Source organism: Syngnathoides biaculeatus, chromosome 9, assembly GCF_019802595.1.
Source record: "Syngnathoides biaculeatus isolate LvHL_M chromosome 9, ASM1980259v1, whole genome shotgun sequence".
NCBI classification, from domain to species: Eukaryota; Metazoa; Chordata; class Actinopteri; order Syngnathiformes; family Syngnathidae; genus Syngnathoides; species Syngnathoides biaculeatus.
Window position 1 is genome coordinate 5991382 of NC_084648.1, and position 22585 is coordinate 6013966.

Here is a 22585-nt window from a genome sequence, read left to right on the forward strand (position 1 = left end):
TTACAGTGATTCCCGAACATTTTTTGGAGTGCACCCCTTTTCGGAGAGGACATACTCAGCACCCACCTGCGCCCCCCCCCCCCCCCCCCCCCCCCGTTGAAAACATGAAGCCAAAGAATCAACAACATGAACAACAGCTGAGTGTAACTTAACAAAAAGTGCCGGCTGTATAGATCACCCATGACCCTAATGAACAGTACAAAAAAAATGACACATTCAAATGAATAAAAATCAAGCTTTTTGGTGCAAATTGAATACTGAGGAAATGAAAACGTTGCTCAAAGTTGCTAAATATTACTGCTATATCTTGGCCGCAAACACTGGCACAACACAACAACAATGACATGCCTTTATTCATGAGCAAATATTTACAGCAGTGATTTACAGTGAATTATGTAATTAATGAATTAAGTATATTGCAAGTTCTCCCACTGAGAAAATATGGAGGGGTCTGAAATTTTCATCGTAGGTGCATTTCCACTGTGAGAGAGATAATTTAAAAAGAAAAATCCAGAAATCACGAGGGATGATTTTTTAAAATGATTTATTAGTGTGATACAGCTGCAAATAGGTATTTGAAAACCTCTCTATCAGCTAAAATTCTGACCCGCAAAGACCTGTTTGTCCGCCTTTAAAAGTCCACCTCCAGTCCGTGTAGTATCCTGAATCAGATGCACCTGTGTGAGGGGTCATTAGCTGCATAAAAACAACTGTCCACCCCATATAATCAGTAAGACTCAAACTTGTATCATGGCCAAGACCAAAGAGCTGTCCAAAGACACCAGAGACAAAATTGTATAACTGCACATGGCTAGAAAGGGCTACGCCGAAATTGCCAAGCAGCTTGGTAAAAAAAGGTGGACTGTTGGAGCATTCATTAGAGAAAGGAAGAAGCTAAACAAGATGGTCAATCTCAATCGAACTGGAGTCCCATGCAAGATATCACCTCTTGGGATGACTGCACTGTATTAAGGAGAAGATGACCGCGGCCATGTATTGTGACATTTTGGGGAACAATTTCTTTCCCTCGGTCAGAGCAATGAAGAAGCGTCGTGGCCAGGAAAATCAAGGAGTGGCTCCGTAAGAAGCATATCAAGGTTCCGGCGTGGCCTAGCCAGTCTCCAGACCTAAAGCCAATAGAAAATCTTTGGCGGGAGCTGAAACTCCGCGTTTCTCAGCGACAGCCCAGAAACCTGTCTGATCTAGAGAATATCTGTGTGGAGGAGTGTGCCAAAATCCCTCCTGCAGTGTGTGCAAACCTGGTGAACAACTACAGGAAACGTTTGACCTCTGTAATTGCAATCAAAGGCTAACCTTGGTCTTCTCAGGTGTTCAAACACTTATTTGCAGCTGTATCACACAAATAAAACGTAAAAAAAAAATCATACATTGTGATTTTTGCATTTTTCTTTTTAGATTATCTCTCTCACAGTGGACATGCGCCTACGATGACAATTTCAGACCCCTTCATGATTTCTAAGTGGGATAACTTGCAATACAGCAGGGTGTTCAAATACTTATTTTCTTCACTGTATGTTGCTGATAGGAAGGTCAGCGGGGCTACAGAACATGCGACAGGCGAATTGTTGTGTGGTGATGACGATGATGGTGATGATGAATCTTTAGCTGACTAATCCACTGGAACCGGCAGATCCTGGCAGCTGTTGTGCTCTAATGGATAATGATTCATCTCGTGTTGCTCCCCATTGCTCACCACATCAGCATACTCCACAGAGCCCTGCGCACACAGTACACGGTTGGGCATTACCGCGGATTCAAGAATGATCATCTTTTCATTCGAATTAAATCCAACATTCAATTTGGACTGACACTGGTCAAAGTGACATTAATGAATTAATTGTAGCTGTCGTCCGCAGTCTGCAGTGGTGAACTGCACCTGGTCATACAATACTACAAGAGAAGGACTATACATACATATAAATGATTCTCACTATGATACAGAGTATCAATTAGATTGTTAGGATGTACCCGATATGTGAATTATATCAGTACGGTGGCCTTGAAGTGCAAAACACAATAGCAAATAACTAATTGTAATGGATAATTAAAGAACACAACAGCAAATAACTAAACAACAGCAAAAAAATAAATAAATAAATAAATAACTAATCACAAAAGGAAATAAAAAACAAATAGCTAATCACGACAGAACATTAACAAAAGTGACTAAACACAACAGCAAATAGCTTATTACAACAACAAATATTGTAACTAAACAACAGTAAATCAGAAAAGACTAGCAAACAACTAATCACATCAGGTAACTTAACACGAGAGTAAACGATAAAACGATGACATTAAACTCTCGGAACAGGTAGGAACAGGTCAGTGATAAATCTCATCGCTGATTGGACGAGCAGGAAGATTTGATTGGATTATTTGTTGCTGTGTTTTTTTTTTTTATTTTGCGGTTTTGTTTAGTTATTTGTTGGTATTATTTCCTCTTTACAATTTGGTGGCGTGTTTTATTTGTCGTCGTGTTTTTAAACTTGCCATTGTGTTTTGCACGACTAATATAGCTGCCAAATCTTAGGACCCTGCGACGCAGCAAAAATATTTTGTGAAAGAACTGATGACTCGGACAACACACTACTGGAATGCCATCAAGGCATTAGCTCACGATAGCGAAGAACAGAAATGATTAAGTTGAGTCGAGCCTCAAGGTAATTTGACTGAGGCGCAGCGCTGATCTCAGGGGCCGATAAGGAAGGAAGCCCCAGCCCAAACGGCTTTGTTCTTGTCTGGAAACTATGACGGCGGTTTCCCTCTTGCTCGGGATCATCAGGCTGCTGAGGGTCACTGAAATAGGGAGGGACGGAAGCACACCAGGCAGTGGCATGTAGAAAGAGTAGTAGTAGTAGTAGTAGTTGTAGTAGTAGTAGTCATAGTAAGTTCTACCCACCAATAAAACCATAAGATTAGAATGAAACTAATTATTGTGAAAATTATTTCTCTATTATATCATAATTGGACCCGTTGCAGCTCTCATGGATGTACTGGATAAGCCCGCACGTCTGTTAGCCCGCGAGCTAGCTGGTGGCTAGCATCTCTCCTTGCGGCCTGCAAAAGCCACTTGATGACTTGAGGGGAGATAATCCAACCGTTAGAGGCTTATATTTGCATAGATCAGGCATAAGGATTTGTAGGGATAAGAAAGACGGTGGACATATCACTACTTTATCGACACTTGACAGGTGAGCGCGGCGTGGTTTCGGTGTATTCAGCAGACATGCCAACAGCGTCTGAGAAGTGCCGGAATGTCTTGATTTTTAACGACTTTCAAACTTCATTTAAATATTTGATGATTTTTATATTCATTAAAATTTGCCAGGCTTATTAACAACACCTTTCTCTGACTATATTAGCATTTTAAAAGGGACTTTAATTGATCCTTTGACACAGCATTCTGATCAATTATGTTTTAAGATTTCAACATTTCCTGATAATAGGTTGCAAAGTCACTTTATTGTGTAGGACTTTTTTTCAGTAGAGAAGTCATTTTTAGGAGAAAAAAAATCAATTGCAAAAACTCACTGACAAGTAACTCACGGTTGTGTAGCAAGAATTATCAGTGCAAAAAAATTAAAAAGCAAAATATTAATTCAAAATTGGAACTGAATTTATAGTAAACTTACGTAGCCGTGATGGTCCTCAGCACCTACAGCGAAAAGGGTCACAGGTTAGGTGTAGTCGATGTATACCGTTTAGTCATCATGTGACATCAGCGGTATTCATCACAAGTCATTTGCCAGATGCGTGGACACGCCCGACCTTGCTGACTCACTTTTCTTTCATCACCAAAAGCAAACGAGATGCCATTTGCTTCGACTGCGGTCATTTCAATCCACAATATTATAAGAATGCAAAATTCTTTAGTCACGGTTGGAAAGGAAGTCTTAGTACTCAGAGGGATGCTTGAGAGCATCCAGCATCTGGCAGCTTTTCCAATAACAGGAAGTTCCTGCCAGCAGTAACAGGATATGGTCAGTTTGGTTTCTTTGGGTAAACTTGTCCAACCTACAAAATTTGACTGATTTCCTCTTAACTTTGAACTAAAGTTGTCAATATTATGATTTTCCTGCCTTATTAGTTCATCTTAATTACAGTTGTTGATAAATTGAACTACAAGGTGCAAATCCATTCTGGTGCAGTGTACTACCAAAGGTTTTCCTGGTGATTGAGGTACCCGATCTCTTCTGATTATTAATATCATCAAGTTCCTGTACAATGTACTGCACTTGTAAGGATGACATAACTTTTCTCATGCTGATCCTCACTGGAGAAATCAGAGCAATTGAGCCATCTTTAAAGACATTTAACTCACCGTGTGGAGAGTTCTGGAGTTCGCTGTAAATCGTTTCTGTGCCTTTCCTCAGAGGTGCTGTAAATATGGAATTCAACACATTAGCCAGTTTTGTCCTCAAAAGGCAACACTGTCGAGATAAGCAGAATCTGATGGATGATGAGTGCAAAATAGACAGTGGTCGCATTCTACAGTGTTGAGCTCACGGGACATTAATGAAGCGCGGCCCCGTAACAGAGAGCAACTCAGCAATTAGCTCAACCCTTCCTGTTTACTGCATCTATAACAGTCCAGGAAATCCCAAACTACCTGGAGATGTCTTAATAAGGGGTAATTAGCCCCCTCCCAGGAAGTGTTGCTGTCTTATCACCAAGGGCTTTTTTTTTTTTTTTTTTTTTCCCTACAGGGAGATATGAAAGGGAGGAGAAATGATTTTCTCGAACATGCAAAGAACATCTGAAAAGTATGAAAAGTACTCAAGGACAGAGAAGAGGGTGGACTCTTTACCTCGGGAGGGGTCTGCAGGCTGAGGATGCACAACCTCAGTGTACTCCACATCAGGCTCATTGGATATCATGCTGGTCTCCTCCTCATTGGCTGCATTGGAACATGAACAAAAGTCAAATGAAACAGTTTTGTGCGGTAAGGGTAAATAACCCACATTTACAACCTAAATTATAAATATTTGTTCGGTGAAATTGTGCTTCCCATAAGTCTATTCCAGCAGCAATTCTCTTGAATGCACCGCTGTACTTCCAGTTACATGTATGTGGATGTTCGACTTTCTTTGTCCAGCCAGATTTTTAGCATCTATGTCAGTTTATTCTACAATCACTTTTGGATCGTGGTGTTGGTTCCTGTGACCAGACGGTGGTGTTATTAAGAAAAAAAAAAAGTCACACATTCTTCATCTAAATCAGGGGTCACCAACACGGTCCCCGCGGGCGAATGGTAGCCCTCGAGGACCATATAAGGCGCCTGTGAGGTATGTTCTAAAAATACCACAGGCCAGAAATTGTTACTATTATTTGTGCTTTAAATTCTGAATCTGACTTGCTCACGTGAATAAAAATTTTAAAATACCTGTAATGTCAATTACTACAATAAATTAAAACAAAAATATTTCATGTACGTGTAATTAACTGAGTCTGAAATTTGCCACAAACAGGTCTCGTAGCCCTTCATACGATCGGTGCTCACGGAGTAGCCCTCAGCCTCAAAAAGGTTGCTGAGCCCTGATCTAAAGCAACATTCATACTTAAACCTCTGGTTACCATACCACATGCATATTAACGTATATCATATTCATATCTTTTGTTCCCAATGTATCAGTTTTGACACCTTCCCACTTTGCATCCCTGTGACATGACGACAACGACGACACAGGCTAACGTGCTCACCTGCTTCAGGCGGACGCTCGCTCCACACGCTGATATCGACTCTCTCCATTTTACCTGCGCAGATGAAATACATACACAGTCAGACAGTCAGCGGAGTTGGACAGAATATCTGCTGCAGGGAGATCCTATTGGGACGTACTGCAACAGGTGATCGAAAGCCCTGTTTACAGAGGCACATCTTTGAAAATCATCCGTTTAGTAGGAAATGCAGCGTGCAGAGAATTGGTTGAGCTTGGCATAAAGTGGATGAAAAAAAAGTAGAAATCCACACTTTTTTTTTTTAATGGAAAGTGGAATTATTATTCAGGCAATCTTCAAAGGTTTGAAATTACAGTATGCTCTTCAAGCAGTTATCATTGAATCCATGATCTGCAGTATGTTTATCACCAAATTACTTTTATTAGAGTTTCGGAACACCTAAATGTGTTCACTCGACCAGCTGACTATGTTATAATGTGTTAATTGTCTTCTTTAAGTACATCAGATTATGTTTACACAACTGACTTGCTTATCCCCAGCTGGTAATGTAATCTCACTTTTCTTAAATAAGGTTTATGAGATGAATTTCCTTTGCATGCTACGCACATTCAAACCAACAAAAGCAGTTTTGTGTCAACATAGGAAGTTTTGCACGGACTCCATTGTTTTGCTTTGTAAAGGAAGTCACTGCAGTCCATTCCTTTTTGGGAAATGAATTAAGTTAGTGTGGGGGTCTTGCTTTGGCTTGAAGCAAGCCATAATGCAGGATGATAAGGTAATTTAGTGACAGATGCAGCAAATGAATGGGGATGACACGCATCTAAATAGAACCAATTTATTTATTCTAAAAGGATTTGAGCAAGCCAAAGAATCAACCAAAATATATACACACATTTCTTACGATAGTGGTAAAAGGGATCTGAAAATCAAACAGTTCAAACAATGATGCTCAAACATGTTGCAACATTGCAAAAAATCGTGCACCTGCGGACTGGCATACAAAGTAGCACAGGACAAAGAAAGTGATGTTAAATAAAAAAAGGAAATATAAAAATCCAGTAAAAACAAAGGTCATCGAGATTGCAGGGGGTGAGGGGAGAGGGAGCAGCAGGAGACGAGTCATTGTTCTTGTAACACATCCCTCGACATAGAAAAATGTGGGACAAAAGGTTCCTTTTTTTTGGGGCGAAGGTGGGGGGGTTTCTTTGAATGTTTTTGTTCCATTTTAAAAGTGCCTCCCCGCCCCTTGCCAAGCAGGGCGTCTGTCTCTACACTGTGGCTGGGATACTGAAGCTGCTCCTGTTGCTGAGGTCAGTGGGAAGCGACACCGCGCTAGCTCGTGTCCCATTGGTCACCCTCCCCTCCATGCCATCATAGTGTGGCACTCCGTCTGGAACAAGATGATAATGGGCGCTCTAAACACTTTGCAACATTTGACAATGTCATTCACTAATATTCAACGCTAAGCAGCTTCTCCCTGCTCGGGCGAGACGGCGTCCCGACAACAATTCCTGTTTTTGGTTGCCTCAGGAATGCACACAGAGAGACAATGTACATGCAAAATGTCAACAATTAATCTTTCACGGGACACTGAGCAGGATATCAACAACAAAACATGTTTATGTTAAACAAAAGTTACAACAATATCACCCCAGCATGCATATTAGAACATGGATGATGGCGTGAGGATGGATCGCAATGGCTGCCAAACACAACATGCTATGGAAGGACTCGTGATTGCAGTCATGACTGATGAGGATAGCTCGTGTCAGGCAATTAGAAAAAAGAAAACACAATCTACCTGGGGCTGCATTATTAACCTCTGTGTCGCGGGTTAGACTCACTGTTAAAGAGTCATCTGATTTAGGGCTCGAAGGCTTTCTGAGAAATGGTGAGAATAAAGTCAACTGGACAGGCAGATGATCTGAAGTCTACAAAATATCATCCGAGAACAGGACTGAAAATGTTGTGTGTCGGAGCCTTTTGAAGTCAACAGCCACATGAAACGTTTCAAGTATGGAACGTTTCTCACGACTCATATGGATATGCGTCTTAAAAAAAAAAAAAACAAAAACAATATATATATATATCTGTACTCAGAATTTCATTTCTAGAGGTTATACACTCCAAATACTGTATTTGACAAACATTCTTGTTTACTTTACACCAGTCATGTAAAACCTCTGTAGTAACACTGGAGGTGTTGTTTTCAAGATAATAGCTCTATGGCCTCATTCATTTAATTGGTTGGAAATAATTTACATTCCATTAAGGCGGATTAAATTAATAGTAATTATAACTTTTTTTGTTGCTGGAATAGGATCCCTGAGCATTGTTGTTACTCAAATGGGTCATGAAGGGAGTACTCGCTATTTCTCAATGGAATCAGCTAAGCGAGACTTCAAAGGAGTGTATTCTGACATCTTGGGTGATCCAATCACAAATGGAGAGGACGGAGTAATTTTTTTTGAATGGAGATACATTTTCAGATGCAAGGGTATTGAAGATAGTCTCTGCGTTTTCAAATACTTCTTGGGGTGATTGCAATGCACAATTCAGATTTTTATTTTTTTTCACAGATAACTCCAAGCATGATTGGAAGCTAGGGAACGCAGATTTGTGTTTAAAAAAAAAAACAAACCTCAAGCTGTAGCAGGAATTTTCTAGATTACACCTCGCCAAGGTGGATATTTTAATAGTTTATTAAAAACTGCAGTACAGTACATCAGAGAATTGCTTCCTTTCAAAAATGTCAACGTCAAGAGTTAGCTTCATCTGCGTCCAAGATAGTTTAACCTGAATTGTCAGTTTGTTCAATGACAGGAAGTGGAGCCTTTAGCCAGACATAATATCCAGTCTGTGTTTTGAGCTCCTAACAATAACACATCTGAGCAAAAGCAACGAGCCGCATCGTTTCATTGCGGAATGATCAAGGTTTGGAATAAATGTGCATATTGCCTTAAATTGAGTCTGTAGTTCTGTACGGAATTAATCAATCACATTCAAACTCTTTTGCTGAAAGATGTCAGTCAAGGGAAGAGTACACAATTGCTTCATTCGTTCATTCATTCATTAATTTTCCATACCGCTTATCATCACATGGGTTGTGGGGATGTTGGAGGCTATCTCAGCAATCTTAGGGCGAGAGGCGGGGTATACCCTGAACTGGTCGCCAGCCAATTCCAGGACACATGTGAACAAACAAACATTCATACTCACATTCCCACCAAAGGGCAATTTAGAGTCTTCAATTAACCTACCATGCATGTTTTGGAGATGTGGGACGAAAGTGGAGTACCTGCACAGGCAACATACAGGTGAGGATGAGATTTGTACCTGCAACCTCAGAACTGTCAGGCAGATGTGCTAACCAGTTGTGTTGCCAAGAATCCAAAGAAATAACCAAAATAATTACCAAGGCGTCACACATATTGTAGATAGAGTGGGGAATATACAGCACATATGCCAGTGACCGGTCCAAGCAGTGGATGTCGCTCCAAAAATGATAAAGAAATGAGAAAAAAAACAGTCAGGGAGAGTGGCAAGAGTTCCTTCCACAGCAACATTAAAGGAGCTGCTGGAATTTCAGGAAAGTGCTCCTTCATATGTCTGGGATATGGGATAGAGTGCCAGTACAGAATGCTGGCCAAACAGATATGAAATCTGCCAAAAGGATGTGAGATCATGTTTTGTGGTCTGACGAAACCAAGTCTTTGGCCATAATTCCAAAAGACAGGTTTGCCGCACAAACAAAGAAATCGAGTCCAGCAGCGCTGCAATGGATCGAGCTTAAAAACTATTTGTGAACTATGGCTCAAACTCCAACTTAACATGAGCAGACTTCCTTATTTCTGTGTGTAACCTTTGTAAATACTCACTTTGTGGAATTTGATGATAATGGCTGACTGTTCCCAGACACCATGTGTTCGGTTGCCACTTAAGAGACGATGTGAATGTGAGCGCGAATGGTCTTGTATTGCTAAACGGGCCCTGTGATTTATTCATTCATTCTGGCCCAGGTTGCAGTCTGCCTCTTGCTTAAGTCAGCTCGCATGTGTTTCGTGTAGCACTTGTCCCGTCATTTCCGGCCTACAAGCCGCGACTTTTTTTACACGCTTTCAACCCCGCAGTTTATACGGTGATGCGCCGCTAGCGTTAACACACCTGATTATAAGCCTCAGTACACAGAAAGAGTTTAACGCTCGTGCCGCACTAACGCTAGCACCGCGTTAAACTCTTTCTGTGTACCGAGGTTTATAACCAGATGCGCTCTGTAGGCCGGGAATTATGGTAATTATTATTTGAAAAAAAAAATCCATACTAAACATACATCTAGCAAGGATCATACTTTTTGTCGCTGCGCTTGTGCAATTATTGTCTGGACCTTTTTAAGTTATTGTTCAAATGGTATTGCATCACTATTTTTTCTTGCTTGGCCACTTTGAGTTTGTGTGGCTCACCTTTTTTTTTTTGGTTTATCTTAGATTACTGCTATTTAGTTGATTTATTTTATTATTGCCACGAATCAAACACAGTTCCCAAATGATGCATCTATTTTGTAATGTTTCTAATTTTATAATTGTTATACTTCAAGGTGGAAAATGTTCTGCAATTGTTCATCTTGAATTCAATTGTTCTCATATTTTACATGAGGAAAAACGTGACCTTTTTAAACCTGCGTGTAGTCATTTTAAATCTATTTCAGGTGTTTGTAACGCAGGACTACTGCACTTCAAATTGAATCGCAATGTGTTTCGGGTGCTGTCATCACACCCGTATTGAGAGTTGTCCACGTTGATTGGGTCACCCAAGTTATAACCTTTTGGCGAGGGCGCCTGGATCAGCCAGCCTAACAATCGGAATGCGCTATGACTAACGCGGCTATACATCATCTGTCATAATGAGAGGAAGCAAGTAGTGGAGCCAACTCACACTGACAATTCAGCAGGTGCTTCCCTTTTACCTACAATAAGAGAGGAGATGTGAGACGAGCAGGAGGAGGCGGGCGGGAGGAGCTTTCTTCAAATGTAGTCAGAATAAGGAGGTGTGAGTTGCTGCGGGATTGTAGGTGTCTCTACCTCTCTTGGACCTGAAGCACAGCACAAACACCACCACCAGCACCAACACCACCAGCAGGCAGAAGCCCCCGATCACCGCTTTTTTCCACAGGGCCAGGCGCACTGTGAAGGGAAAGATGACAAGTTAAGGTGGTAGAATTAAGAACAAAACAAAAAGTGAGTGCACTTCTGGAGCATTGTTGAGATTCCCTTAAGCAAGGCACTGAAGTCTGTGCTGTTACTAGTGGTTGATGCCACTTTTTGGATCTGGGCCAATAGTAGGCACTTATTCCGCACAACTATCAAGCTGCAAATATAGAAATCATCAATACTCTACGTTCATCCATCCATCCAGCCATCCATTTTCTTCGCCGTTTTTCCTCATGAGGGTCCCGGGGAGTGCTGGAGCCTATCCCGGCTGCCGATGGGCAGGAGGCGGGATACACCCTGGACTGGTTACCAGCCAATCGCAGGGCACATGGAGACAAACAGCCGCACTCACAATCACACCGTGGGCCAATTTAGAGTGTCCAATTAATGTTGCATGTTTTTGGAATGTGGGAGGAAACCGAAGTGCCCGGATGAAACCCACACAGGCATGGGGAGAACATGCAAACTCCACACAGGCGGGTCTGAGATTGAACCAGGGAGCTCAGAACTGTGAGCCCAACGCTTTACCATCTGATCCACCGTGCCGCCCAATACTCTACAGAATCTCAATAAAAAGGAATGCAACTGTGCCACATCTGGAGCAGTTCAGAATAATAAGAAACCTTTGAAATAAAATATATCATAATCATCTGAAATGCTGATTCTTGAATATATTAGGTTTTGCGAAAAGCTGCTCATCAAGGTCGGGTGCTGCAGGCATCAAATTGAAAATCAGTAAATACTGTATTTGCATACCCCCACCACCTGAAAAAACCCACCAGGGTTGTACTGCTGGGTGCCCAGACTTTTTCACCCCAAGATCTACTTTTCAAGCAGCCAGCCTCTCGTGAGCTACCGTGTCTGGGGAATGATGATGCTCGCAAACAGTTTTAAGGTTGTTATTTTGCCTCCTATATTTAAAATACAGAATTAGCTTTTTGTGCACTGTATTGTCTGTGCTTTCATCCTGGATCAGGCTGTGCTAAGGTGGAATTTTAAAATAACATACCATCTCATGCTGCACTTTCTACTTTGGCTTCAGACCAGACTTTTTTATTCGAAAAAGAGAAAATCTCCAGTTTACCCACTTTTTCTTTGATTATTCACACACTCCAACAATCATTGCATCTTAAAACAACAGCATTTCTTCTTTAACTTTCTCCATTAATACGGAAAGTTAAACATAAGCAGCATGTCTAGCTCGTCTTTGCTGTACATTGCCCAGACTGTGTTGCTAACTAAAGCAGCGGTGGTGGATGCTGTCATGATAAAACACATTGTTGGGCCGCGTAAGTACTGTAACATTTGTAATTATGAGTGTACGTCTTTAAGAGCGTGGGGTGGGGTAAGGTAAATTAGGAAAAACAGAGTGTGGCAGAGCAGCGGTCGTTGTTCGAGAAAGTTCCCTGTGCTGCCTTAAAGAAAGCAGTGGCTTCTTTTCATTTTTTACAGTACGTATCTGAATTGTGCCATTGGTTGTAACAACCAGTCCTAGTCGTACATGAAAGAATTACTGTCTATGTATGATCTAGTTGTATTAAACTTTTTAGTAAAATATTTCCCATGTTTAGGTGCAATGTCATCCTCACCCTCGATGATGACCGGTGCGCTACGGACTACATTCTTGGCGGGATTGATGGCCTCGCAGTAGTAGGTGCCGCTGTCATGTTTGGCCAGAGCTTGAATCTGGTAGTCTGTACTGTTCTTGTCTGAGGTGGTGGTGAAGATCGGGCTGCTGGTGCCGTCATGATACCACTTAAAGGTGATTGGTGGGGTGCCTTTCACCCCGCAGATGAGGAAAAGATGATCTCCCTCTGCAATTTCCGGCAAGACGGGGATAACTGTGAGGGTCGGATGAGACAGCGGCACTGTGGAGAGAAAAGCCAGAGGAGGGCAGAGGTCAGGCCGCGTGCTGTAAATGTAAAACATACTTGCTGTGTGCAATATTTACCAACAACAGGAGCATCCAATCTTTTGCTGAGCGGCGCTTCCTTCTGACTGTTCTTGGCCTCACACATGAACTTGTTTATTTCCCCAGCCTGGTTGATTGTGACGGTGAACAGAGCCTGTTCCGAAGGCATTTTGATACTGGCCGTGCTCAGCTGCTCGTACTCCTTCAGCAAAGTGTAGTTGATGGGCAGGCTGCCTCTGTCCGACTCACACAGGACCTTAAAGGGGCGTCCCAGCACCGCCTTACCAACCACCGAGATCTTCGGTGTTGACACCATGACTAAAGTAGACAACCATAACAAGGATACACTTCATGAATACACGAAAAAAAGACTTTTCCACACATAAACTGCTTTGCGCAAAATGATTCATATTCTTGCCAAATATTGAGTAGAGGTGAATTTGTCATTTGGTGTGCGGATATTTCTGTGGGCCTCTGAAGCCCTTTTTGAGAGTCTTTTGTGATCAAACGTGGTGATAAAGTAAACATTTGTGGGTGGTCAGCAGCCCTTCATCCCACTCGGTCTGGATCTATCTGCTCCTGTACTGAACAGCAGCAGAATCTCATCCGGACATTCGGAAACAAAACTAGAGTAATCTGAAGTCCGTTGACCTTGCGACGGAGCAGAAAGTGGAGTGGAGATGAGGATGAATTTCCCATCTTTTTTCTTTTTTTTCTATTCTCTTGACTTCCTGACAAAACTGACACGGGATTGTTAGTTAGTTCATTTAGCTAAAAATGGATGCTGGGTTACAAATGGCCCCGGGCCATGGTTTGGACACACCTACTTTGAATCTACATTTTAATTAAAATGCTATAAGATAGGGCGGCACGGGGGCTCAGCTGGTAAAGCGTTGGCCTCACAGTTCTGAGGACCGGGGTTGAATCCTGGCCCCACCTGTGTGAAGATTGCATGAAGTCCCTGCGCCTGTGTGGGTTTTCTCCGGGCACTCCGGTGTCCTCCCACATTCCAAAAACATGCAATATTAATTGGACACTCTAAATTGCCCCTAGGAGTGATTGTGAATGTAGCTGTTTGTCTCTATGTGCCCTGCGATTAGCTGGCAACCAGTTCAGTGTTTACAACGCCTCCTGCCCGTTGACAGCTGGGATTGGCTCCGGCACTCCCTGCGACCCTCGTGAGGATAAGCGGCAAAAAGAAAATGGATGGATGGATGAAAAGTGTGTGAAAAGTGTCTATAATCTCTCTCTTGTATTGTCAACATGGCATATTAAAATTAAAATCTGCTTTTTTAAAAATAACACTCTCATTCTTTGCTCCTGAAAGAAATAGTTCTCGGAGATTATTATGGGACTATATTTATTTTCGGAAAAATTTTAGGACATTTAGACACCTAGTGTACAAAAATAGTGTGATATATTCTTTCAATACTTACAAATTCATTCATCGTGTATTACAATGTCTCTATCATAAGAAATTATTAAAATATCATATCACACTGTGAGTAACTCAACAGCAGGGTGTGATAGGCTCCAGCACTCCCCGCGACCCTCGTGAGGATAAGCGGCAAAAGAAAAAAAAGGATGGATGGATGCTACAAGATAAATGCCAGAATCCTTTAACACAGCAGAAAATGTTTCCAAGGAATTGCCCAATAGGAATATGAATTATTTTGAAAATATAATAATGAAACTATTTTTTTCGGAGGGTGGGGTGGGGGTGGGTATTGTAATTGGATGCAAAACTGTCAAAATACTGAAATATCACTCTAGTACAACACCACTGCAAAATACAGCTGCAATAAACGTGTTATTACCTCTCTGACAGCGTCATAAGCATGATAACATTTGTAACGGCAGACATTTGGATACGTCTTTGAATTGTATCTCAATAGATTCTCTTCCTAATTATGTGATGTGCTGCAATATCTAGCGAAAGATTCACATGAGATCACCTTTGGGATGGACCGTCAAAGGTTTGCTATATTTCCGGATGCCCTTGGCCTGAGCGACGCAGGTGTAGTTGAAATCGTAGAGCAGAGCTTTTCCAAAAAATACTCCGGTGCTCTTTGGGATCAGGGGGCTCTCTGGGGGCTCCAAAGTGTAAGTCAATTCTTCCCTGCGGAGCCTCTCCGAAGCCAAGCTCTCACTTTTGCAGCTCAGAGTCATGTATTCCCTTTGAAAGACTTCTCTTGGAGACATGGTAAGTGTGGGCACTGAAAAGAGCTCTGTGGATACAGTCAAACATAGAATGCATTAACATCCATCCATCCATCCATCCATCCATATCCTGTAACGCTCGTCCTCATTCAGGTCAAAGGTGAGCTGGGGCGTTTCCAAGCTGCCTTTTGGCGACAGCCGGAACACACCCTGGACAGGTCACCAAAAAGTCTCAGCACACATTTTGAAAAAAAAAAAACAAAATGGGAAGTCACGTTTGGACCACCTCTATGGGTAATTTAGAGTAATGTGTACAAACTCTCGTGTTTGTAGCCTATTTCCATTTTTTTTTACGGCCCGTGGTGACCCTAAAATGAACAATTGACACGGCTTTTGACAATGGCCTGCATTGTACTACAATCCTTACGCTGTACAGTGGATGCTAGAGCAGGATATTTACTTCATTGTTTCCCACCAATCGCACATCATTTGGCAAGATGCGCCTTGGCGTACTTGCTGTGATTGTTTAGCCATTGCCCCACTTGTGCGCTTTATTTTTTTCCTTTTGTCGACTAAAATAGTCGCAAAATTTTTTATTCCCAACACCTCTTTGACTGAAATAGGAACATTTCTATTTGTAACGCCTCAATTTAACATAATAATGTTATTGGCTGGTCATTTCATTTTTGGCCAGTTTAAAAAAAAAACTGCAATTGTAATAACCCACAAACAAACAGTATACTGTATTATTATAATGTATCACTTTACTGAACTTTAATTTTATATAACTGTAAAAATGGATACTCTTTCTTTTCCATTGTTGACGAAATTGTAAGAAAATGACCCATACATATAAATAATTGCTCTACTAGCAAGCAAAAAAGCTAATACAAGGAAATGATTGATAAATAATATTGCCGCAGTTGAGGACTGGATTAAAGTGGTTCAAGATATTTTTAAAATGGAGAAGTTAACTTTCATTTTGACGCAAGAACAAGACAAGTTTGAGGGACATTGGGGAAACTGGACAAAATATGGCCATAACATCAAAAATTGGGGCTACATAATGTGAAATCAAGTTTATTTTAATTTTGTTCATTGGTTCCCACCACTTATTCCCTTTGTTGTTGTCATTATTATCTTTTTTTTTTTATTATTGCATTTTGTCTTGTTGTCAGAACAAGTATCACCCAAGGAAACTTTGAAATGTATTTAATTATTTAATTTTTTTATTTTAAATTCAAAAGTTTTACTTGAAGCAAATATGTAAATCATTGTACATTGTTTTTGGAACATTTGTTGTAAGGTGCTTTGAGGTGGTATAATTTTTCTTCTTTTTTTCACTACTATGATTATCGTTGTTTTCCCTTTACGGTAATTATTTTTATTCTTTTTTGCTCACTTACAGCTATGAACTTGGTTGAGGATGACCTACTAGATCAGATAATTGGAGATGAACGAAAACCTCCGATTCTGTCATATATAAAGGTATTATTATCACACTATGAATTAATCTAGATTATTTTTTCCTCTCCTTTTTTCTTTATCTTTCTGTTTGTATATAAAAATGTGGGGAAAAAAATATAAAATTGCTCTGCAAATCTTCACCTGCACTCAATTAACATATTTTGTGTATTAAAGATGAAGAATGTAAATGTGGCCCTTTGATTATTCTGTATGTGCCCCTTGGTAGAAAAATTGTGAAGCACTTTGATTTTCATCCATCCATGCATTTTTTTTGCCGCTTATCCTCAAAAGGGTCGCGGAGAGTGCCGGAGCCTATCCCAGCTGCCAACGGGCAGGACGCAGGGTACACCCTGAACTGGTTGCCAGCCAATCGCAGGGCACATGGAGGCAAACATTCGCACTCACAAATCACAGCTCGGGACAATTTAGAGTGTCCAATTAATGTTGCATGCATTTGGGTTGTGGGAGGAAACCGGAGTGCCCGGAGAAAAGCCACACAGGCGCAGGGACTTCATGCAATCTCCACACAGGTGGGGCCAGGATTCAAGCCCGGTCCTCAGAACTGTGAGGCCAACGCTTTACCAGCTGATCCACCGCGCCACCCACTCTGATTTTTGTTGTTTTAATTTATCCAATATGTCTGTTTTTGGAATAATTGAAGAAAATCCACACAAGCGTGGGCACAACACGTAAGTTTCAGACAACGCTGAAATTCGAACCTGGCAGATGTTCTAACCTTTACACCACTATGCCTCACGGCCATTTCCAACATACTGCAAATTCCAAAGTATAGAACGCTATAGCGTACAACAAATGGCACATACCAGTCACCGAAATCCTTTTCGTGTCGACTTTCACCACATTTTCCATCTCCATTCTGCACTCGAACTCCTCAGAGTCCTTGGCCAAAGCGATCATGCTGTGGTTGACATTGGTGTCCCCCCTGCTGAGAAGTTGGGTCCCGCGGCTCAGGTAGAGGCGAACATTCCCATGCACGCCGGGTACGACGTCTCTGACGGTGCACATAATGTCAAGTTTGTCCCCTTCGTAGATATTCTTGAATGGGAAAATATCCAAAACTGGCGTGATGGAAAGCTCTGCGGACGCAAGACCAAACCCTTGAATGATGGATTTTTGGACTTTTTGGAATTTGATTATTATTTTTTTTTTTCTCCATACCCTTGACCGTAACGGTGACAGCGTTGCTGCTGTTAGACTTGACGACGAAGGAGGTCAACATGACGGTGTAGAAACAGTACATCTTGTGTATGCCCACACTTTTGAAGTGAAGCTTGACTTCGGACAGGTTGGAGTTGACGCTGTCCTCCAGGATCTCCTTGGCGCCGTCGTAGAAGTAGAAAATGATCGGACCCGTCTCTCCGGGCGCCGAGCACCTGGCTGTCAGCTCCTCTCCCTCACTGACAACAGCGTTGTTCAAATGAAGGAGAGGTGCAGATAGACCTGCACAGTGACCAAATACACCCGTGATATCTTTAGTATTTTTTTTTTTCTGTGGTAGGTTACTGTACTTGAATGGATTTTTCAGGTATTTGTATTTTTTTAGTATTAGCATTTTCACGATTTTGCTTCACTATTAATCCCTACTTTTAAAAACAGGCATCAGGTACGTTCTATTTTTTGTCAAAATAAGATTGGTGCATATTTCAACCCAAAAAAACAACATGATAACACCAACAATAACAACAACAATAATATAATTATACTTGTAACACATTATATTTAAACCATCTTCACCATCTTTTATATTTATGTGCAGTGTTAATGTTCAAACGGTGTACACAGTTACAGGTGTTTAGAATACAGATCAACTATCATTTTTAGGACTAAAACAGCTGCCTTAGTTTTGATGAAGACTTTGACTTCATCATGAATAATCATCATGAATCATCATCATGACTCAGATTCAGGATAATACATGGAGTGGCGGTAGACTTTTAAAGGCAGACTAACTGGTCTTTGAGGGTCAGAATTCTAGCTGATAGTGTTCAAATACTTAATAAATTATAAATCGTTGAAAAAAAATCATACATTGTCTGGATTTTTCTTTTTAGATTATCTCTCTCTCTCACAGTGGACATGCACCTACGATGAAAAATTTCAGACCCCTCCATGATTTCTAAGTGGGAGAACTTGCAATATAGCAGGGTGTTCAAATACTTATTTTCTTCACTGTACTTCCCCGCCTTGCTGCGCTACAGATACAAAGGTGCAGAAAAATAGAAGTTTCTTCTACATAACTCGTACCACCATGTGGCCCACCCGCAACTTCTATTTGGAATGGGAATGAGAGCCCACCCCCCCAACAAAAGCAATGTCGCAAGCGTGTGGACGCACTTACCTGTGACTGTGAGTTTTTTGGCCTCGCTGTTCAGCTCCCGGCCTTGAATGGCGATCTTACACTTGTATTTGCCCGTGTTGGACACTCTGGCGTCAGGGAGGCGGTACATGAGGTCCCCCGAGCTGCTGGTGGTCTTTGTGTACACTGTGATGCGGTCCTTGTAGATTGTGTATTCGCGACTTAGCGGCGCCGTGCCTGAGCTGCTGACCAGCGCCTGACACCTCACAGTCACGTTGGTGCCCCTCATCACATCGGACCCGGGCTCAAGAGATATCCTGATGTTTCGTATCGTGAACACTGGAGGACGGGGATCAAAATCACGTTAGCGAGGCCTATATATGCTCATCATCATAAAAGGTCGTGGATTAAAGTTTGCGTCAGCATCACTGGTTGCCGCCAGCATGTCTCAGGTGTGTACTTTCTGATTGTGTGTTCAGTGAAAGGTGGACTACACGCAGGACTGATCGGAAGTCAGTCAGTAACAAGTCATCTGGGATTCACTCCAGGTCGATAAAGAGACCAAGTGGTCTAAATAATTCACAGATTTTAGGATTGACTAAGTCTACTGCTTTCTCGTCATGACCACTCTTGTAGGTCAGAGGTTTTACTCATTTCAATTAGATGGGCAAAAATATGACAACGTTGTCACGGGAAAACAAAGAAAGTCGTGTCTTACTGGAGGAGCAAAGCAAGTGTGCCAGCACCCCATAATCCATGCTGGCTGCCATCTTTACTCAAGTATTAAAGGTAAGTGGACCAGGTGACCATGATTTTCACACTTTACGACAGAATACAAACGGTGTGTTTCTTATTTACCAGCTAGCAGTTTTTATTGTGATAATCTAAATATGTGAACAATTCTAGTCTTTTCTAGTGTGCTTTACGTTCAACTCAATCTAACAGGTGATGTCACACCAAACAATATCCCACGTTTAAAGGACGACATTTACTTCTTTCCCCCTTTTTGCAGTCTTCCTAAAACCCTGACCTCAACTCTATTGAGCATTTATGTCCAGGAAACCGTGCCTGGATATAAACAATTTCAATAAACTCAGCACAACTTGTCCTCCCAAGAAGACTGGGGACGGGTTTCGCACGTCGGCCTCACAGTTCTGAGCTTCAGATCAGGTCTGACCTGTGTGGAGTGTGCATGTTCTCCAAATGCCCGAGTGGGTTTCCTCTCACATCCCAAAACCATGCATGGTGGTTGATTAAAGACTCTGAATTGGACATAGGTGTAAATGCGAGTGCCAATGGTTGTTTATATGTGCCCTGGGATTGGCTGGCGACCAGTTCATGGCGTTCCCTGCCTCAGATGCGATAGGCTGTGGCATGTCTGCGACAATAGTAAGGACAGCGGGAGGGAAAAATGGATGGACGGGGTAGCTGAAGGTTACAAAACGTCTAACTTGCTTGCTGCAGTTGAACTCAAAAAGTGAAATTTACATTGTATCAGTTCACTACACAAAGTGAATTATTCCATGATTTATTTTTTTCAATTTGAATGATTGTAGGTTACAGCTCAAGAAAACTTGGAATTCACCATCAAGAAATCGGAATATTGATTGAGAAGCAACCAAAGCGATTCTTTTCATCACAAAAATGAGGTTAGGTCATCTGAAAACTATATTCCTGTTTAAACAATTTATTGACAAATTTCACTTCTGAACTTGAACTACAATAGTGAAATAGCTTTCCCAGCATGCACCTGTATTATAAAGCCGTTTGTATTATTTTGACCCAGTATGCAGAGACAACTTCAATACAGTCCATCATTACAAATCCAAAAAGAATAACTTTACTGCCTGTGAGGAGTGTACAGCTACAACTACAGTATATGCATACGTGCAGATGTGGGCCTGACACACACACATACAGCGGTTCTGGCTGTCTTTTTTTTTTTTTTTTTTAAATCAACAAATATCTGTCCATTACTGAGCAACCGTCACTGCAGGTCCTGATGAAACATTGAACCGACAACCGACGAGGACCGGGTCAAATGTTCCATTACCAACACGTGTGAGAAAGCTGCCCGAGATGTTCCCAAAGTCAACTTTTCCACCAGGACACGACACCCGGCCCAAAGGTGTGATAAAGTTTTCCACTCACTCCCGTTTGCAACTTTTATTGGTTCTGTGGATGACGGCAGAAATCACTGAGGGGCAAAAACAAAACCAAAAAAAAAGGGCTACAAAAACTAGGTATAATCTTAATGAATTCTTATATTACTTTAATTTGGCTCATTTTGATGCCAGCAATTTTAAACCTTCAGAAAGTGATTCTTCGATCACGTGTCAGATACTTTTAAAACAACCCTGAACCACCGAGGTCCTGATACGAGAAGATTCAAAAATATGCTGATCGCCATATAAACTCTTCTGGCTCTCAGAAAGATCGGACGCGTTTCCCAGCGCACTTACTTGATTCGGCATCGGCGCCTCTCCACGGATGTAAATCTTGGAACGAGAGGGAAAAAGCACCTGATTAGAGATCAACCAATGAACCGGCACCTCCAAAAATAATTTCCAAAAGAGATCAAAGGAAGCTTACAATTGGATACGAGCACGCAGGCTAACAGAAAGAGAAATTGGTCCATCGTGTCCGAGGAGCTCGTCGGGGATCCCGCTGCGGCCGATGGTCTCGGGTCTCGGGTGTCGACAGGGTGCGGGTGGCGCGATGCGGTCAGTGGGCGAGGTGGCACGAAGGTGGCGCTCCACCTCCGTCCCTCAGCGAGCAGCCAACGGCGTCGTTATCGTCCCGAGCAGCCAGCGGCTTGTGTTAATTTGACAGGAAGTCAGTGTTGTTTCCTCAGGATGTCCACGCCGGCTCGCTGCGCTGCTGTGGAATGTTCCCTGGACTTGTTCATCGATGTGTGCGTAGGATGACATTCATAGTCACTGTTGACCATTCTAAGTGCAGTAGTCTGGCCTTTGACCTCTCTGATTGGCTGCAAAGGTTGGAGCTGATAAAAACAACAACAAAAGAGACACACGCAGGCATTCTTTGTGCTACCTCTTGAAGTCGAGTTTATGAGTTACGGAAACTTATCCCTGACATCAATCTGAGCATAGACAGGTGTCTGAGGAAGTCATCCGGTCTCAGAACCCGGGAGGAGCGCTTCCTTTTTTCCCGGGCTCTGGGGAACATGCGAAGATCTCAATTTATCCAAGGGCTTTTGTAGGAGGGATTGAAATGTCTACTGATAGTAACTAGAATTCATGCAAATTTGCGAGATGATTACCGACTGAATTTTTGCTCATTTTCATTTTCAAGTGACATCATCAAGGTTATTGATTTGATTTGTAAATCTGATACTGGCTTGTCCAATTGGGTGTGGGGGAGGAGGGCTGCAGCAAAAAAAAAAAAAAAAAAAAATGCACTCTCTTCATCCTGGGCAAAAGGGCATGTGCTTGAGCACCACTTGGGTTCCAACTATGCACATTCCTGATGATGAGTTTTGAAAATGTGTTTCCTTCATCATTTCTCGATTTTTTTTTTTCATTGATTGTACACGATTTCTTCAAGGTCCGCACACTGCTCTGCTAACTACAGTGTGTAATACATGGGTAAATGGTAAATTCAATCCGAAAGGATATAGTGAGGAAAATAAGTCTTTGAACACCCTGTGATTTTGCAAGTCCTCCCACTTTGAAATTATGGAGGGAAATTTTCATTTCAGATGCATGTCCACTCTGAGAGACAATCTTAAAAAAAAAAAAAAAAAACGTAAATCACAATGTATGATTTTTTTTTTTTTTTTTTTTAAATAGTATGTGA

At 41.8% G+C, this 22585-nt stretch overlaps 1 protein-coding gene across 11 annotated transcripts; it reads right to left on the bottom strand.

Annotated features, from left to right (window-relative positions):
- Positions 1-164: 164 nt before the first annotated feature.
- Positions 165-21565, bottom strand: pecam1b (platelet and endothelial cell adhesion molecule 1b). 11 transcript variants are annotated; one of them, XM_061829893.1, is made up of 16 exons: positions 21359-21564; positions 21229-21264; positions 18809-19105; positions 17629-17910; positions 17274-17546; positions 14778-15050; positions 12862-13140; positions 12500-12778; positions 10782-10883; positions 10636-10666; positions 7505-7584; positions 5725-5778; positions 4832-4921; positions 4346-4402; positions 3657-3679; positions 166-1738 (listed from the first exon to the last, which is right to left on the bottom strand). In XM_061829893.1, the coding sequence occupies exons 1-16, from the start codon at positions 21402-21404 to the stop codon at positions 1631-1633; spliced, it is 2310 nt and encodes a 769-aa protein (XP_061685877.1). In that variant the 5' UTR covers positions 21405-21564; the 3' UTR covers positions 166-1630. The 11 variants fall into 11 exon arrangements, 7 of the variants coding, with proteins under 7 accessions (XP_061685878.1, XP_061685877.1, XP_061685881.1 ...); XM_061829894.1 differs by lacking the exons at positions 7505-7584; positions 10636-10666 and having other exon boundaries at positions 165-1738; positions 21359-21565; XR_009796401.1 differs by lacking the exons at positions 166-1738; positions 3657-3679; positions 4346-4402 and having other exon boundaries at positions 4839-4921; positions 7505-7580; positions 21359-21565.
- Positions 21566-22585: the final 1020 nt, after the last annotated feature.